The sequence below is a fragment of the Centruroides vittatus genome, unplaced genomic scaffold (genome assembly GCF_030686945.1).
Source record: "Centruroides vittatus isolate TY-2023 unplaced genomic scaffold, ASM3068694v2 contig_1743, whole genome shotgun sequence".
Taxonomy (NCBI): domain Eukaryota; kingdom Metazoa; phylum Arthropoda; class Arachnida; order Scorpiones; family Buthidae; genus Centruroides; species Centruroides vittatus.
In genome coordinates, this window is record NW_027121062.1 from 243,564 (window position 1) to 264,042 (window position 20,479).

Consider the following 20,479-nt stretch of genomic DNA (forward strand, 5'->3'; position numbering starts at 1 on the left):
TTAAAATGGAAATGTGTGAAGAATTATTTCATTACCTTAAAAATATTTGTTTTTTAATGTAATCAATTCCCGCTATTCGACTGATGGTTCGAATTCGAATCGAATTATGTAATTTATTCCTGAAAATGGTTTAAAATCAAAGAAAAATAATTAAAATTTATCACAGTAAAACATTGTAAACCTGAATCGCATGGTTCCGAATATTTTATCCGTTTTGAGCAGGTTCTTTGTCAACAAAAAAAAAAAAAAAACAAAAAACAAATATCGCCCCATTACGAAGAATTTTTCCGTTTAGGTAGATTTCCTTTTTATTCGCATTCTGTTTTGGACAGGTTTTACAGTAAAAAATAGTATGCCAATTTTGAATTATAAGACAGGATATACAGTAAAACCTATCCAAAACGAAAACCTGCCTAAACAGGATAAAATTCTTCGGAATGGAGCCATTTTCCATGTTAAAAAGAACCCGTTTAAAACGGAAATGTACAGTACCTCGTATTTGGTACCGTGTTGTTCCTGTTTACACGGGTTTTATTGTACAAATATACCTCGAGTTACGTCGTTCACGATTATACATCGTTTGTCAAAAAAAAAAGTATATGGAAAAATAAAAATCAAGTTTAAGTCATTTTATTCGACTTTACATCCGTCCGCCACAAATATTGAAGTGGTAATATCACTATAAAAGCGTTAAAAGCACATAAAATCATATTAAAATATGTAAAGTACATTTACAGTAAATGTTAATATCCTAAATCATAAATAATCATAAATCCTAGAGAACGAAAAATGAAAACATCTGTGTTTCTGTGTTGTCGTCTTATTTAACGGTCTTTAAGTGCTCATTATTGACGTTTTCTACCGTAGTTTCGACTTACGTCGCCTCTCCTGGAACCAATTACCGACGTAAGGCGAGGTATACCTGTATTTATTAGTTTGACAGGTTATAACTCTATGATTTAAATTTTAGCGATATAAATACATCTTTCTGTATGTTGCATTTTACAAGATAATATCGGTTATAGGTAGTAAATTATTTAAAATTAGCTGCAAAATACGAAATTTAACAGGTGTTTATACTTACTTATTCTTTAGATGTTGAATTCAAAATTTATCTTGATAAAAACTTCTCTGTTGTATTAATTCATTCTATGATTCGGGTAAACCATTGGATGATTTTATGTACCTATAAATGTTATCTATCCCTCTACGCATGTACTGTACAGTACTGTACATACGCGTTGAGTACAGTACATCAGTGACTGTTATAAGTACGTGGGCTTGTATTGATTGGTTATTACTCAGCGATTTTGTCATTGTACTATTTGTCTAATTTGATTTGAATATGCCAGCAACGAGTCGCGTAACTTTCCCGGCAAAAGTTTAAAATGATGGTGGTGCCATTTGTTAGGATATTGGCTATATTGTATAAAGATCTTTTTACATTGTTATTTTAAAATGGCAAAAAAACTTAATTCTGAGGGTAGAGATGAGTTTAATAAAAAAGAAAACAGAAAGGAAAAAATTATAAATGCTAAAAGGAGTAAAATCTTCATTAAGTCCAACCCCATTCGAGATACGGCATACGACCCCCTTTATCTCCCCACGTCCTCGACCTGTAACCACAAAAATTTAATAGCGTCGATGCCTCTTATACACAAACTTCCCCGCAAAATTTCAAAACTTTTCGATGGCCGGACTACACCAAAAAAATTCCCGGAGTTTTTCCACCCGACCAAATTCGATCCCGGATTCCCCAGAGCGGTAGGCGACCATCTTAACCGTTCGGAGGTCAGTAGCAGCGACTACTCATGTATCTTCGAGCAAAGTGGTTTCGCGTGACACTAGCTTTAAAGAGTTATTTCTCAATCTACGAATTTTGTATAATAAAAGAATCAAAAATGGCAGCGACCTCGTGCGCCGCTCTACAATTAATTACTTTAATTTATACATAAACTTTTAAGCATAATTACATCCATTTCTATTTATTATTAATTCTAATATAATAGTATAAATTAAAATATACAAACCTTTGTCGTCACGATAATTTTCAATTTTTTTTATTTCTAAATTTTACACTTAAACATTTTATAAATAAAATTTTATAAAATATTAAATATCTTAATTATTAAAGTATTATTATTCGTTTCATTCCGACAATTATTAATGAATAAAAATTTCAAATTTATGACGTAAAATTCAACAACTGGCAACTTATAAATTATCTGTCTATAATGGCGAATCCAAAGTATGCCGATTTACCTGGAATTGTACGTATGTTTTAATTAAAATATGTCGATTTATGAATTGGTAATGCTTATTACACAAGTATATAGCTATGGTACATATAAAGAGACTATTTTCCTGCATTAATTTACAAATTTAAACTTGATTTGAATGGGAGCTTCCTCCTAAGGCAGTATGACTCATTAGTGAAGTGTCATACAGAAATTCGTATACACCTGTAATAAACATAAGGATATTTAAGAGTGGATGAGTAAATAACCATCGTGCACCAGTCATGTTGGTCTTTACCGGTTATTAATCCACTCTTATAAGTACAAAATACACAAGATGATGCAGTTGTTGATTAAATCATTCAAATTACAAAGTTGCTTCCCTTGGAAATACTAAGTTAAAATTATCTTAATATTAGTAATACTAAGATCAAATTATCGTAGTATTTCCAACAGAAGCGGTTCTACGGTACAAATTAATCTGTATTACTGGTGATTTTCCCTTATTAAATTTATTACCCAAATTGACGATGACCTTCCATGCTTTTTCTTTAATGAAACGTTTAACATCCGAAATGCAGATGTTAAACATTTTGGCTCAAGCAGAAAACTGAAGATTCTCGGTTCTCTTGCCAAAAATATTTGAGTTTTGGACATTAAATGTTTTAACGCCAGAAGAGTGTGGTTTCTGGCTTTCATAATAATTTAATTTGATTATTAAATTTACACCAGTCTTTGAATACATTCCTGTGTGAATAAAAACAAAGTTTGAATGTATTGAAGATGTTGGTACAAAGACTTATTTCGAAGCGTGGCGTGTGTAATGTTTATTTATGGTCGTAAAGTTTTTTGATGTCAAAAGAAAATGAAAATTGCACGTAGATGCTATTAAATAATTAAAAAATATATCGCTAACAGTGTCTGTTGTCATATATTTTAAGTAAAAATATTCTCTTTAACGATGTTGAGCTTAGATTAAGAATAAACCGATAAAAATTGTAATTTGAATGTTATACGTGGGACCCAAAGATGACGTTTTGAAATGTGGAAAGTACTTGTTTGTAATTAAAAATTTTGCAAGTAAATGGCTTTAACCCCAAAAGAGTTTGGTTTATTTGTAATCATATATTGGAAGTAAATTTACTTGGTAATTGTCTAATGATGTACATTATGAATTAAGCTATACATATTTAAACCGTACTTATCTGGCTAGTTGTTCCTGAAAACTTGTAGCCAAATATCAGAAAGTTTAGTCAAATTGACACCTTAATATAACAAAACATTTGATTTAGTTTCTTTTGCACTGCATTTTAGCATATGCGAGCCTTGAAATTTTGTCAGACGTGCAGGGAAATAAATTTCTCCGTGATGAAAACTATATTTATACCATCTTTAAATCCAGGTTAGCAAACTGAACTTTTTCTACCAATTTAGAGCACAAAATTTAAAGTTTGTTATATTTAAAAAACTGTTCAGTTGGCTATTGCAGCCAAACTTTCATTGAAATATGCTACATGAACTGTTATGTAGCATATTTCAATAATCTTCTTATTCTAATATTATTATTATTTTAAACATTAAAAGGATTACGAATAGAGATTGAGTCTTACTATACTCCTTTGTGTTTTTTTTTTTTTCTTTTTTATAATCTTAACCTTGACTTCCATCTCAATTAGCTATCAAAGTGCTATTTTGTCTTGTAGATTTCTGAATTTTGCATTGAATAAGCAAGAGAGACATCTAAGACTTTATTATTAGGTTTTATGGCATATTTTGCTAAGGCTGTTAGAGCATCTTAATCATATCAGCCATATGTTCTTTGAGTCTTAGTATAGTGTACTGTATAACCAATATATCTGATATTTGTACTAAAGTTTCTGTCAACTGCTATGATCTTGTATGCTCTTAGAATAGTATTGGTGTTGACTTTTGTTGTTTCATATTAATGTATATACAGTGGGATTTCATCATTAGATGACACTGAATCCAACTTCCTGAGACATTGCTTTATATATATTGTCCAGCTCTTTGGTGTAAGTTATGTAAACATTGTAAAGCCCAATGATCATATCAAAGCCAAACGATTATCAGATTAAATCAGGCTACATTCCCACTATTAATAATTATTAAATATCAAATAATTTGACATAGAGTTTTTAGGCATCATCATGTATTAAATTTAATGAGATGATGCTTAATGCCTACCTCTATGCCAAATTACTTGGTATTTAATAATTATTAGTAGTGGGAATGTAGCTTGATTTAATCCAGCAATTGTTTGGCTTTGGTGTAAGTTATGACTCTGTTGTGTCTTCCTAGTATAGGGTCTACATAGTTTATATGTTGTTTGTAAATAATAATCAATTTTTGCATGATTTGTTTTATGGTATCCATATTTCCTGGCCAGGTTCTTTATGTGGACTAAATTCTTTGTCTCTGAAACTCTGAACATTTAACTGTTTTAAAAATAGGTAGTATAAGTATATATAAAGCGATCTCTCAGAAAGTTGGATACAATGTCATCTACTGACAAAATCCCATCACATATGCATTAATAAGGAACAACAAAGACCACTAAACACAACAGCATCCCACGAGTATACGAGATCCCAGCAGTTAACAGAAACTTTGATACAATACTAAATACAGTAGAGCATTGATCTTTCAGATAACCGATTATGTACGAAAAAATACGTTGTTAATATAGTATATTAATATATCTCATGTTGAAATTTTTCTCTGTTGCATGTCACTTCGCATTGAATTTTCATCGATGTTAAGCCTAATGAAAACTTTTATAATAATAATCATGGCTATTGTATTGTTTAAAATTATTTCTTTATTTTGTACAAACAAAATAAATATATTGAAAAATATAAAAATTATACTTTAGAAGTTAATCTAGTATCAAAAATGTTCTATTCAGCCTTACGTAGTCTGACTGGAATGCTTTCTGTTAACTGATGTTTTGGTTGATCGGTGTTCGGATAACACTACTCTACAAATTGAAAAAAAATTTTCGGAACAGAAACAGCAATAAGTGAATTTTATTAATTTTTTTTTTTTGTTCACTGAATCTGAAAATGAAGCCAGCTTTTTTTCATTATCTACTGCATTTTTATTATATACCATTAAAAAATTGATGAAAAATGTGAATTTTCCACAATGACCAAGTTTATTGGTATATTAAATTTCATGCAATGCTAAATAAATTTCTAATACTCATATTTTATTTTGCTGATTACATAAAAAACTGTTGTATAACATAACTAAAACAGGCATAAAAAGTACCTGAAATTTTTTTATAATGAGTCAGATAATCACTTCTTCCTTCGGTGTAGGGTAGGATCTTCTCTTTGTGGAAACCAGCAGTAGTTACTCATCATCGATTCGTCCCATCTTCCTTGGTAATGCTGCTCAATTTGCAATATGTCCTGGTGAAACCATTCACTCTGCTCATCACTCACTGCATCCAAATTTGATGGGAAAAAGTCCAGATGAGAATGCAAGAAATGAATTTTCAAGGACATCTGGCAGCCTAAATTTTTATAGTTTAGCAGGAGATTTTTTACTAAAATATCACTATTTTGTGCTTTGTTATTTCCAAGAAAACCATGGACTACATCCTTAAATGATTTCCATGCCTTTAGCTATGTGTTATTCAACTTCATGTCAAAATTTTCATCATTAAGTAACTTTTTAATCTGATGTCCAACAAATATTTCTTCCTTTAATTTAGCTTCACTTAACCTAGGAAACACTTGGCTTACATGTTTAAATCCTGGTCCTTCTTTATTCAGTGCTTTAACAAAGTTTTTTATCAACCCTAATTTTAAATGTAAAGGGGGCAAAATTACTTGCTGAGGGTTTACTAATGGAACATACTTAATATTGTTTTGCCCAGGAGCGAAAGTGTCTTTTTTGGCCAATCTTTAACCACATAATGCTCACTTGTTGCACGACTGTCCCACAGACATAAGCAGCAGTATTTTGTAAAGCCATCTTGCAGTCCGAGAAGAAGACCAATAACTTTTAGCTCGCCACAGATACGCCATAAGTGAGCACTATAACTGACTGCTTTTAAAATTAATGACATATTTTCGTATGTTTCTTTCAAACCAACAGCATGCGCTACTGGTATAGAAGGATTCTTGTTTGAATTATGCAGTAACACTGCTTTTAAGCTTGTTTTTGATGAGTCTATAAATAACCACCAATCATCAGCTTTATAAGGAATGTTCAACTCAGACATCAAACCATTTATATCACAACAGGAACACAACTGATCTGCCGTAGGGAAATATTTCATTAAATCCTTATTTCTGTGTCTGAAAAATGAAACTTTGGTATCCTTATGCAATAAATTGCACTGACTTAAGCATGAACCTAACACTTCTGCTTGCAGAAGTGTTAGGTTCATGCTTAAGTCACCAGTCACCAGTCACCAATGTTTTGATAAATGCAAGTCGTAAACCAAATTATTTAGTTCCACTCACGAAATGAGATGTGGTTCACTATTTGATTTTTCTGGTATAAAATCTTTGTCTCTTGAACCTTGTGTTGCCACATCAGAACAATCCTCTTCAGAATCAGAAATCTCCTGCCAAGAAGATGGGGCTGTGGGAATAGGTAAATTCTCTCCATGAGGAACTGGTCTCATAGCCAATGGGATATTTGGATACACAATATTATTTTTATTTTTTGCAGAGAATCCTCTGACCTTTGTTAAACAGAAGTAGCAGTCGTCATAATGATTTGCTTGTTCTTGCCAAACCATTGGTATAGCAAAAGGCAAATGCTCCTTTTCCCCTTGTAACCACTGTGTGAGCTTGTCATAACACCTAATACACATTAAATGCAGCACCCATTGTTTGTCTTGATCTTCGAGTGGACATCCAAAATAAAGCCCATAGGCAGTTTTCATCAATTTTGAAATGGGCCTACACTGACTCTTTGTTGCGAATTAGCCACATACATAACAAAACACATCCAGAGAATTTGTACACGAATGTGTTTGCCGCTGCATATTTCAATAAATGTCGAGGTAAAATTTAAAAAAGAAATAAAAATTTCCAAATTTATTTTACCTGCAATTGAACACAGATTACCACACACAACTTCACTCACCAATGTCTTGAGCTGCACTGGGATAATGCTTTTTCAAAGATCGATAACGTGTCTTTGTTCATGGTTTCAGCATGAAAAATACATTATAAAAAATCATTGACGTACCTGTTCCAAAAATCATGTAGACTAGTGTAATTCATTGGGAAAGCATGGGTGCTGGAATAAATAGGTTATAAACTGGCACCAGTCAGGCGGCTGTTCTTTCATCAGCATTCTTACTCATATCCGGATGTACCTTTTCTCCAAAACTACTGAATTGTAAAAATGTAAATGTAAAAATGTGTCGATTGTAAAAATGTTGACTTTTGAAATTGAAATCTTAAATTTAAGAATTTTTTTGACAAAATCTTTACTTTAAATAAAAAATTTATTTACGACTGAAAAATTAAATAAAAGTGTTAAAATGTGCACCACCACAAGAGGAACAAGTCAAAGTTTGCCATTTTTACATGGGCTGGGATTGAACATCTGACTGCCCTTAAAGTCAAATAACTAAATAATGTGGCGTGATAGAGCATTTCTGATCACATTTTCTGTTTCAGCATGAAAAATACATTATAAAAAAATCATTGACGTATCTGTTCCAAAAATCATGTAGACTAGTGTAATTGATGCTCTACTGTACTGTACATTGATTATACACTCCATTTGCTTGACATAAGACTCAAAGAATATGTGACTATCATTACTATTAAGACACTATAACACAGCCTGAGCAGCACGTGTCAAGCAACACAATAATGAGATTACATGGGATGATAAGATCATCATTGAACTGATATAAGAATATAAATTAGCCAAAATTATGAAAATTATAGAAATATGCAACAGGTTGGGTTTCTCTAATGGGATCCCAGCTGTTTTTTTAACCTGGGAAATTCTTCTCATTCTGGGAAGTCCTGCAAATTTCTTAAAAGCTCACTTTTTTGTGTTAAGGTTGAGGAAATTTTGCAAATAGAAAGCATAATTAACTGAAACTGTGAGAATACATTTGTATTTATTAATTTTAAGCCTGCTTATTAGTTTTTTAAATTTTTGCTTGTTATGGCATATCACAGATTGTCAATAATTAATATGTAGCCTATACATGGGAGGACTCCAAGAATTCTTTATTTGTCAGAACCTGTAATATCTTGAATAATTGTGCTGATGCTGTCTTAATTTTTAACCATGCCCAGTAGCTTCAATAATGGCATTATGCCATATTGTGCAAATTGGACAAGAATACAAATGAATATGAAGTTTTTCTTCATAAACCTGATTATTAAAGCCAAAAGAACTGCCAAATTATCAAGCTATAAGCTTGATGTTGCTATTAAAGCAGCTGAGGTAGACAAATCAAGAATACTAGACAGCAAAAGAAGTACTACAATCTTGAAAACAAACTAGAAATCTTCTAGGCTACAGGTGAAAAAACACATAACGTCTGTCTTCTCTTAAATGCATTAAACATGATTCCACTCACATCAATTGAATCGGAAAGGACATTCTCAGTAGCAGGACTTTTCATTACTAAAATAAGAACCAGATTGAGTGATCGGAGTATCGACCACCTTTGCTTTTTAAAATCTTATTATAAAAATTTACAATATTTTTTATTATGTTTTATTTAAAAAATGAAAATTACCTTCTATGTTAGAAGTTTGATCTAAGTTCAATTTTTTCTTTAAATTTTCAACTTAATTCTAAGGCTTTTTTTTTTCTTGTAAGCAGTTTTCAACAAACTTTAATAAACTTTCTATTCCTGAAAATTTCTACATTATTCAAAGGTAATTTTTAACATATATTTTACACAGCATTATTAATATTATAATTTTGGAGGTTACAGAATGTATTAAATTACTTTTAAAAATGAAAAGTAATTATATCATTTGATTTCAAGATATTTTTTATATCTTAAAAATAATTGATTATATCCTGGGAAACAGTTCACTTTTTTCCCAAAATCCTGGGAAAAGAGAAAACCTAGCAACAGGTGACTTATGGAAGTTGCATCAACATAACAGACCAATAAACATTCCCCAATGCATGGAGGCTACTTTATAGACGAGGATAAGCTCTTCAGAATAAAGCTTTTAACCTTTTTTTATCTTTTATTCATTTATCACTTTTATTAATAAATTAATTTATTTTTTATTACATGGTGCTTTATATACTCATTGCTACTTATTTTATTAATTTTATTTATTATTATAAGTTCGAATTATTTAGTACACTTTACATTTTAAAATTATGTTCTTTACAAGTTGGTACGCACCTATAAATTTCCATTGCATAACTCAACAAAGTTTTAATGTACTCGACAGAAAAGTTGAAGACGGCCTAAATTAGAGTGAAAGTACTAGTTCCTAAAAAATTTCTTGCTAATAATATGTTTGGTACTTATTTAAATTCAAATTTGAAAGTTTTACGGTTGAAATATGATAGCCATAAAAAGCATGCTTTTGACTTCCAAATGTTAAATGGCAGGAATCGAATAATTCATTACAAATCATTTTACTGTTGATAATAGATATGAAATAAAATTACAAATATGGTTTTGTTTTAATTAAAAACTTTATTTTTGTGTGTATTTTTTGGCAAATTAGACAACAAAAGTTACAAAAAATTATTCTCTCACTGGAACTGGACAATGTATTAATGTAAAAACATACATCGCAGCCTCAGATTTTAGAACTCCTTCTACTCGATGAAGGTCTTAGGGGTGGACCGAAAACATTTGTAGCGCTTTCAAGTTGTGTTGTTGGACTTATTCGAGGCTGTGGTATGTGTTTTTATGTTAATGAAAGTTATAACTAAATGTAATAATTCATCACCGTGTGGCAAAAAACACTACTAGTAGTTTAGTCCCTAATATACAGGAATAAATATCTCAACAGGCAAGTTAATTTAAGTTGAAAAATGTGTATATACCTTTTCCATGCTCTGCACCATTTTTTAAAATGTTGATCATGAATAAATTTTATTTTTTACCTCAACATACTTCATGTGACTGCTAGTTTATTATCTGTGGTCAGCCTCAAATATAATGTCAGGAAGTAAGTGAGGCTTTATAAACTGCAATTATGGGAGGTACTGCATCAATAAAAAATGCAAAAGTTGTTAGAAAAAATACCAACTATAATTTTAAGTGTTCTTAACAGTTGCTGCAAAAACCATTGAGCTTGGCCATTATTCTTAATTATTATACGTATTCAGTTGTATAACCTGAACTCTATTTGATAATATACTATACAATAAAGAGGAACAACCATAATAATGCCAGAACATAGTGTGATAATTTTTTAAGTCACAATCAAAGTGTTGGAAAATTTTTTGTTGTTTTGTTTAAGTCCTTATATGCTCACATAACTGATGAATGCAGATAGTTAAAAATATGATGTAAAGCTGTAGTAAAGTGACTATACACCACTACAAGATGGGATTGCTTGCAGCATCCCTAGCGGTAAAATTTGGAAGTTAATGCTGCTGTCTTGAAAACGATGCACGATACAGAAAAAGTTAATTACAGTTATTAACTTTTACAGTTATTACAGTTAATTAAGTTGTAGAGCGTGACCAATTTAGTACAAAAGGACAGCATGAATTGCTAGTGTGCTTGTTGAGCATAGACATTAAAATGTATTTCTCACATGTTCTTCCATTTTCCTATGTCTTCATGCTGCATTTGTTACTGTGTGTTGTATGTTGTACAGTACATTGCTAACACACCTGTAAATAAGGACTATACACCCTGTATACTTTAATTATACAGAAATATTAAACTTGTTTCTTTATAATTAGCACAAAATCATATTAATAACCTTGAATTGTAGTATTACTAATATGCATTTATATAAGAATAAGCAACTCACATGAGTATATACCAGCAATATGTTTAAAGAATGAATGATTTTTAATCATCATCGGGTTATGGATTTCTTAGGTTCGAACAACATAAATTTTTTAACTTAAGGATGATTGATGAAGCCAATTGAAAACATTCATTTATTAAATATATTTCTGTTAAATGTAATTTAATTAATCTTAGATAATTGAAATAACCATTATATTCGTTAAAATTAATATTAATCTGTATAATTTTTTCTAGGCTCGCGATCAACCTGACATCTATGAGACGACTGACTTGCCTGAAGCCGATCAGAGTACTTCCAGTGTGGTAAATAAAAATTTTATGTAGACATTTAAGGAATTAGACCCATATGATGATGATTAAATAAATTACTAGGATCAAAGCGAAAGTGTTCAGCAATTAAATATTTCAGCTAACGATGCATATGAGAAATTCAAAGATAAAAGAGTCGACGCCAATAGCGTTGGTATGTTTAACAAACTGAAATACCCTGTTTTTGTAAAATATTTTTGATTTTAATTAAAATAATTAAATATTTTGAATTTTTAATAGATTTTTCTGACACCATTGGTCAAAAGAAAAGCAGTGGTTACGATATTAGATCAGGAAATTGGGAAATGGTGACTACATTATTTGGCATTTTATTTTAATATTTCATTAAGAATTGTTCTGAATATTTTATGTGTAAAATTTAATTTAATTAATAAAACACAAAACTCACTGTTCAAGCACAGAATTTAAAAACAACAAATGTTTTGACTTGTTTGAGAAGCCTTCGTCAAGTTCAACCATTACAAAATAAATTGAAAAAGAGATTATCTTTTGTAATGATGAACTTGAAGAAAGCTTCCCAAGCTTTGTTTTATTGAATTTTTGTATTGGAAAGGTGTATATGGTGTTTTGTGTTATCTTGACCTGAAGCAGCTCCAGCTTAATGAGTGAATTTAATTCATATAATTTTTTAGAATAAAATTTGAGAATTGTTACAGAAAAGTTAGCAGTACAAGGAATACTTCAAGCTTTATCTTGTTTTTTGTAATTTTAAATAAAACTCACTATACAGTTCTAATAATTACTTGTTATTTCTCCATATCAATTGTCCATATATTTATGTATTCATTTCTCAGATCTGTTACTTGAAAGTTTATAAATCAGTTGTCCCATAAGTCTGGAATCATTGATGTTGATCTGTGTTTATTTTCTGTGTAAAACATGGAATGAGTAAGGAGAAATAAATTTGTGTTATTTTGAGGAGGAGTCTACGATCGGCAATAAGTTGCTGATAAGATTAACGGGATGCATCTAGAATACTGTGCTTGGTGGAAGTCTGAATGCACTCTGCTAAAATCTTTAGAAAATTCTCACTGACTGTAGGTTTTATCTCCAAATTAACTTGAACTCGGCTCCATGCTTTATCTATAAAAGAATGAACAAAGATCAATATAACTTTTTTGGTTCCAGTCTTAAGGGACATCTTGTATATAAATTGTTATTAAACTAAACTTTTGTACTAGTTCTGTTCATTTTTATAGTCGCATATTCTCTAATATTATATGAATTATTATTATACTTGATTTCTTCAATGATAATTGAGAACTCAATAGAACTCTTTCATATATTTTACGTAGTTTTGGAAAAAACTATTTGATGAAAATCTCTAGATATGAAACATTTGACTATGTTCTATATTTTTTAGAGTGATTATATGAAAGTTTCTTTTTTGAAATTACTTGTATTTAATTCTTTCATAGGTATGATATTTCTAGGAATTTTTATCAAATAAATTTTAAATCTGAAATTATTTCATTTACAACTTGATAAACTGTACTATAAAATGTACTAATAAATGTATTTTTATACAGTTTACTTAATTATAGATATACAAAACATTAATAAAGTTGTAAATTTTAAATTTAAATATTTACAAATGCTTTTTCAAATATATATTATTTACTTAAAAAATTGAATGAAAGAATTATCATTTCTTATAAGATAACTAGTGATAATTCAATTGATGTTCTGTAGCTTGGTGATAGCAGCGAAGAGAAAGAAACTCCGCAGCAACGATACTATAGATTGCAACATGAAATGAGAGAATTGGTAGAAGATTTAAATCAAATGAAGGTGTGAAATATTTTTGTTTTCATATTTATAATGTTGACAAATTTAATGCTCTTAAGACTAAGATAAAATTTTAAACCTTTATAATTATCTATTTTACATTTAATTTTATTTATTTAATTAATTTAGTTAAATAAATACAAATCCAAAAGAACTAGTTAAATATAAAAACACTACAAAAATTTTTCCAATAAGCTTCTTAAGTTACAATTTTTTAATCTTATTTTACTTTATTTTCATTTCAAAATATGATGAAAACAAATGCTGCTGCATTGATGAAATCAGAAAATGTATAAATTAAAAAGTGCATTTAGTAATTTAAATGTACTGAAAGCTTACTAGATCTTAAATGAGAGAACTAATCAGCATAATGGATTATTAAATAATAACAACAAGCTAGAATTCCAACTGATTCGTATAGATATTTGCAAAATTGTTATTAATATGTCAGATTAATTAAATTATTTGAAGTTTTAGTGCATTAAGATATAATGTTTTGGTATATGAGGTTTGTTCAAAAAGTTTTCGAACTTTATTTATTACAAAAAAAATACTTCACTTACAATTCATTGGTCAGTGTCCTCTTCAAAGTAGTTTCCTCCCCAATGTATACGCTTATCCCAATGGTGTTTCCACTTTTTGAAACAGTCCTGGAACGCTTTTTCCAGAATGCACATAAGCTCCTCTGGCAAATTTTTCTTTATCTCTGGGATGGTGGCAAATTTTTTTCCTTTGAGTGGGGTTTTTAGTTTGGGGAACAGGAAAAAGTCGCATGGGGCCAGGTCAGGTGAGTTGGGTGGGTGGGGAAGCACAGCGGTCTTGTTTTTGGCCAAAAACTCTTGAATTCTGAAGTACAAATGAGCCGGCACGTTGTGGTGAAAAAACCACTTGCTGCTCCTCCAAAGTTTAGGCTGTTTTTGCCTGATTCTGTCTCTTAGGCATTTCATAACCCCCAGATACTACTCTTTGTTGACTGTCTGGTCTGTAGGTAGGTATTCGTGATGCATCGGATTGGTATCCCTCTGCATCGAAAAAAACAGTCAACATCATCTTAACATTTGAGCAAACTTATCAAGTTTTTTTGGGGTGGGTGAATTGTGAAGTTTCCGTGAAGGATTTTCCGAGTTTCACACAGAATTTCACAGAACAATGCTGCTCCTTCAAAGAGCTCATTTCCGCAGATCTGATTTTTTGCCGAATTCTACAAACATCCCTTCACGTAAATGGCCATAACTAATCACCAAAACAAGATGTCAACAAACAGATTGAAGGAGGTTACTCGGGAGGTTTCCATGGACATTGCCTCCAAGTGGATTAAAAAATAACCAACTGGAGGCAACTGTTCAAAAATTTCTCAAACTTTTTGAACAGATCTCATATATTTGATTCATTAATTTTTTCTTGAGCCAATGTGTGAGAATTTTCAGTTCTCTGTTTTATAATAGAGAACTGTCAAAAATATAAGAAATATTATATCATCATGCACTACAATCATTCCGAATGTCATTATTTGGTAAACTGATTAACATTTGATATAAAATTAAACTTTAACTTATTAATTATTCTAATGTATTAATTTTATTTAACTAAATTTAAGAATTACATAATTTATCTTTGTTATTGATAACAATTAAATTAGGATCCTGGAAATGTTTAGAAATTGATTTGTCTTTTAATTCAGATAAATATTACAATTTGACCCAAATTCAAAACTTTATAAATTTGAAAATCATACCTAAATAAACTTAGCTATGAGCAACATAACATAATACATGCAATGTGTAACATAATAGCTACAAATTTTGTCTACTGCATGTAAAAATTACTCAAAAATTGAGCAAACACTTGTTTTTAATATTATGTAATTTTGGCATCAACTGTCTTTCAGCGTTAAAAATTCTTTAATAAAGATAAAATAGCCACTACCAAATGGACTTGCATACATATTTTACCTTTGTCAAAGAGTTTTTAATGCTGAAAGACAATTTTTCACATTATGTAAAAATTTACTCATAGAGAATTATCAAACTGTAGTCTACATGACATACCAATACAAATTTCTAAATTTAAAAAAAAAAAATGTAAATATTTACATTTATTTAAAGATTTACTAACATCAATTTTTTATCATCTGAAGTAAGTCCATTCTTCTTTACCTAATATTTTTAAACATTTCAAATTATCTTAAGACATGTTTAATTGAATGCTTAATAATTCACTTAAGACATCATATTTGGTAAAATTTTGTTGTAGATGTTTATAAATGTAACTGTTTGGATAATTTTGAAGAGTTATAATATCCAGTTTAAGTGAAAAGTATTAAAGAACTATAATCTTTTATAGGTTACTATACAAAAGGAAACCAAAGATCAAGAATTGTCTCCAGCGACTCTTGCCAAATTAGTAGAAAATCTCCAACATGAATTAGTTGACATTAATATGGAAAAAATGCTTGGAACAGCTGCAATTGCTAGTTTATCAGATCCTCATAATGCCTTACAAAAGTATTGTTTGTTTCTCATTTTTTCTCAAATTTTTATATACAATTTTGATTTTTGATGAAATGATAATTTGTCACTTTAAAAAGTTTAAATGTATTTATGAAGCATGGAAAGAAAGTACAAAATAACAAATTAAAATAACTTCTTCAAAAGAATAACTAATTGTTTTTATAGGAAATTATTAACTCAGTTAGAAGGATTTAAAGAACAAGCTGTTACTTCCAAACCAAAAGAAAAGCAACCATCCTCATCTGGTGGTGGTGACATTACATATGAGTTACACATTAAGCCCGAGATTGCTAAATTAGATATGATATCTAAAGTAAGTAATTTTGTGAGTGATACAGAAAATGCAAGAGTTTAGATATAACTCATAGTAAACAAGACTTTTAGAATTTGAGTACTTAAATGTTATGCCAAATATTTAATGACAGAAAATAAATGCAACTAAAAATTATTACAGATGTAAGAATTCCCAAAAGAATATCCTAGTTTAAAACATTAAAATTACAGTTGCTTAAAATATATTGACTTAAATAAATGGATAAATTTAAGAAAAATAATTTTAATATTGTCTTCAGTTTATTGTAGACTGCATTCTTACCTTTCTAATAAGATGAAACACTTCAAGCTTATGTTTCAGAAGTCATTAATTTCTCAATGTTAATTAAAATATTTCTCTTAAAAGTATTTGACATCAAATTGTCATTTTGATCGCATTAGTGTAATTTTTTTGAAGTAATATAAAATTTCAGCAACTGCATTTTTGCATATAGTTTTTGCTGTAGATGAATGAAAATAATTAGTCTTGAACAAATTTAATAATAATTTTTGTAAAATGATTAGTTTGGACTTTTACTGTGTGTTAATAATGAAAATTAAATGAAAAAAAATTTATTAAAATGTATTCAATTTTTAAAGGTTATTATTTTTGTTTATAATTAGATTAGTGATTTAGAACAGCGTTTGAAGAACTTGGAAAATATAGTTGGTAAAGATCAGCAGAAATTGGTAAATGAGACATTTTTAAGTTACTTATATTATATAATTTTTTGTTTATAAAGATATATATATATTATTCAATTTAACAATTTATTATTATAGTCTCCTTTGGCTCTGCAAACAAATGATAAAAGTATTGTTGTGAGTATGGTTTTTTCTCTAACTTATAGTTAACATTAGTGTTTGAAAAATTAACAAAACAAGTTTTTAAAATATTAGAATGCCATACATATTTTATCTGCAAGAACTAGCCTACTGGATCCTACTCATTTAGATCAGGTAGAAGGTCGACTAGTTGCGCTTCAGCAGAGACTACTACTGATATCTGAAAAGAAAACTCAAGTCGAGGACATAGAGAAACAAAATAAGATTTCGGAACTATATGATCTTCTTAAAAAAACAGAAATGTTGAATGTAAACATGCCTGTAATAATGGATCGTCTTCTAGCTCTGAAAGAACTTCATGAACAAGGTTAGTGTGGTTTAATTTTATAAAAAATCACCCCAGTCGTCGCTACCCACTTTCTGACAAAAAGGATTGACTAACGTACCAATGTTGTATTTTCTTAAAATATGAAATGCATTTTAACTGGATGCTATTATGCTTGTAAGTGTACAAATATACAAAGATGAGCCACAGCAGATGAGTTAGGAAATATATACAATTTGTTTCAATCTAATGTGGTCTAATAAATTTGACTTTATAAAAGTCTCCATTTGATTCTAATTCTAAATAATAATAGCAATTTTCTAGAAAAGGAAATATTGGGTTGTCCGGAAAGTTTGTGCCAATTTTGAAGGAAAATTGGAATGCAGGAGATTAAATTTTAGTACACATTTATTAAATTATATCGGTGCCATTCTGTTCTACAACCTTTCACCATCTTTCAGGCAACTTGAAAATTCCATCCTTCCAGAATCTCTCAGGTTTTTCAGCGAAAAACTTTTCTACGTGATTTTTTTATCTCAACCAAAGAGTTGAAGTTTCTTCTATTAAGAGAATTTTATAACGATTGAAATAGGTGGAAATCAGAGGGTGCGAGGTCGGGTGAATTTGTTGATGTGGTAGAACATCCCAACCAAGCTCCAACGACTTTTGTCAAGTTATCAAAGACACGAGGCCACACATTGTCCTGATGAAACACTACACCCTTCCGATTCGCTATTTCTGGACATTTTTGTTCAATTTCTGTCTTTAATTCGTCTAATTGGGAACAATGCTTCTCTGAATTTATCGTCTTGTTGTTTGGTAAAAGCTCATAATACAGGATCCCTTTCCAATCCCACCAGACACAGAGCATGATCATCTTTGGATGAAGACTGGCTTTTGCGGTGGCTAAAGGTGGTTCATTCTGCTTTCCCCAAGATTTTTTTCATTCAACATTATTATAAATGATCCATTTTTCATCCCCTGTCACTACTTGTTTCAAAAATGGTGTCTCCTCGTTGCACTTATAGAGTGAGTTGCAAATGGAAATGTGATCCATCAGATTTTTCTTTGTTAAATTGTGGGGAACCCATACATCAAAACGGTTTATGTAGCCAAGCTTCACAAAATGCTTGTGGATGGTGGATTTTGACATATTTAACATTTCTGATAATTTACCTGTCATACAGCGTGAGTTATTCTCAATCAGTGTTTTAATCTGATCATCTGTGGTGGAAGGCCTACCTGGGTGTTCTTGATCTTTAAGATTGAAATCACCAGCTTTAAACCTAGCAAATCATTTCTGCACAGTTCTTTCAGCTACAGCACCTTTGCCATAAACAGTGCATATCTTGTTTGCCGCTTGTGTGGCATTTTTGCCTTTCCAGTAAAAGGAAAGCATTAAATGCATTTCATTTTCTTCCATGTTCAAAGTCGTATAAAATTAACAAAAATTGACATATCATAACCAAATTTTTTCCAAATATGCTTGAAGTACCATCTTTTACAATATGTATGCATGTCATTTGTTTTCAATTGTTCTGACATGTTCAGATCTGTCCTTACTCCATCCGCCACCTGCCACCCACCAAAAATTGGCATGAACTTTCTGAACAACCCAATAATATTTTTAAAAGAAAATTTATAGGATTTGCATTTAAGGTTTGGCTGTTTTCTATGACAAACATTTGTAGCAACAATCGGTTTGTTGTTCTGATTCCATCCTGCGATCAAAACAATTAATCAAACTAAATTAAATATTTTCTACTTGTTTATATGATTGCATTTCTTCTGATTTCTTTCAATATGAAGCCCATTAGTGGCCAAGTGGATACCACCACCAAATGTGGGTAGTTTATCCTGAATTCATGCCCAATTGACAACCAACTTTGTGGATTTTTCCAGATTCCCTTGATATGTAAAACCTAAATAGGAGTTTTCCCATAGCATATTCTCCTGGGAGATGTCCTCTTCCTTACCAGATCATTTATGTATTGCTATTGATTCAATCCTTTTCATTTAGAATAGTTTTAGTATGTCATTGGTGTTTAATTGAAAAGGTTGAATAAAATACAGTCAATTATATGCTTACTTGTACACATGAGTATATGTATTTTTAATGGAAAAAAGAATATACTTTCTTCGTGGAATGCACTAAATATCCATTTACGTTGAAGTAAAGACCTGTCTAGCTTGATAATGTGCATTATTAAATAGACTACAGATATCTCTACAGATATCTGTAGATCTTTATAATCTGTAGTCTATCTGTAGACTACAGATTATAAAGAATAAGTGCTACTATAATACATATTTGGTCTCAGGATTTTATGAAGTAAAGAAGGGAAAGCCAATCTGAATTAAATAAAGTTTACTTAATTCAAACACAATCAAAAGATTTGGCTCTGGCTAACTCACCAGAATCTAATTGGTAAATTTGCAAGTTTATTAAAATTATGATTTTCTAATATAAATGAGCATCTATGTAGTTTAAAATTGAATTAAGCAAGTTCCTAATCAGATATTTTTCATTTTAAAAGCTTTGCAGTTTAGCAAGGCTCTGACTCAGTTGGATACGGTACAACAACAGATAACAAGTTCTTTGAAGAAGGACGAGAAACTTCTGCTAACGGTAAGACCATAAAGTAAATTCAAAATATTTGACTAATAAATACACAACTTGGCTAATCCTTAACACTTCTTAAGGTTCAGGATGTGTTTACAAAAAACACAGAGATGTTTAAAAACAACATGGCCAGTCTGGATGCGAGAATAGCTGCACTGAAGAAATAATTTGTTTATTTTTTAATAATTAAACAGAAGTCTTTCATAATATATCTATATTTAGCATTTATAAATGCTTCATGATTATAAAAATGCAATTTTGAAAACTTTTTTCTTGACATGTAACTATTTTAGGTAACTTATTTAAATGTAAGCTTTAAATTTGTTGGAAGAATTGATTTATTGATATAATTTATTTTATATTTTCTAAAATAAAATCTGGCTAATAATAATGCAAATATATGTTACTGATATTGTCTTAGTGAAACTATAAAGATCACATTGTAATTTCTTTTTATTGCTACATCAAAAATTTTTGATGTCACTTGCCATCAAAAGATCCAAGTTGTGAATTCACTGCTTCAACCACCTTACCCTAATAACCTAGTGTACTTAATCCTACCCATCAGTTAATATTAGAGTTTCA

The 20,479-nt window shown here is 30.1% G+C and overlaps 1 protein-coding gene across 1 annotated transcript; it reads left to right on the forward strand.

Annotated features, from left to right (window-relative positions):
- The first annotated feature begins 2,219 nt into the window (after positions 1-2,219).
- DCTN2-p50 (dynactin subunit 2) lies at positions 2,220-20,291 on the forward strand. Its single transcript, XM_067263236.1, has 12 exons — positions 2,220-2,270; positions 11,455-11,523; positions 11,593-11,683; positions 11,770-11,837; positions 13,243-13,341; positions 15,682-15,842; positions 16,014-16,161; positions 16,785-16,850; positions 16,944-16,982; positions 17,061-17,313; positions 19,809-19,900; positions 19,975-20,291. Exons 1-12 carry the CDS (start codon positions 2,235-2,237, stop codon positions 20,059-20,061), a joined length of 1,209 nt encoding a protein of 402 aa, XP_067119337.1. The 5' UTR covers positions 2,220-2,234; the 3' UTR covers positions 20,062-20,291.
- Positions 20,292-20,479: the final 188 nt, after the last annotated feature.

Excerpts from the sequence above, each read along its gene's own strand:
- DCTN2-p50 (XM_067263236.1), top strand. The coding sequence starts at position 2,235 with ATGGCGAATCCAAAGTATGCCGATTTACCTGGAATT. Across the intron at positions 2,271-11,454 it reads ATGCCGATTTACCTGGAATT|GCTCGCGATCAACCTGACAT; the intron begins GTACGTATGTTT and ends AATTTTTTCTAG. Across the intron at positions 11,838-13,242 it reads GATCAGGAAATTGGGAAATG|CTTGGTGATAGCAGCGAAGA; the intron begins GTGACTACATTA and ends GATGTTCTGTAG.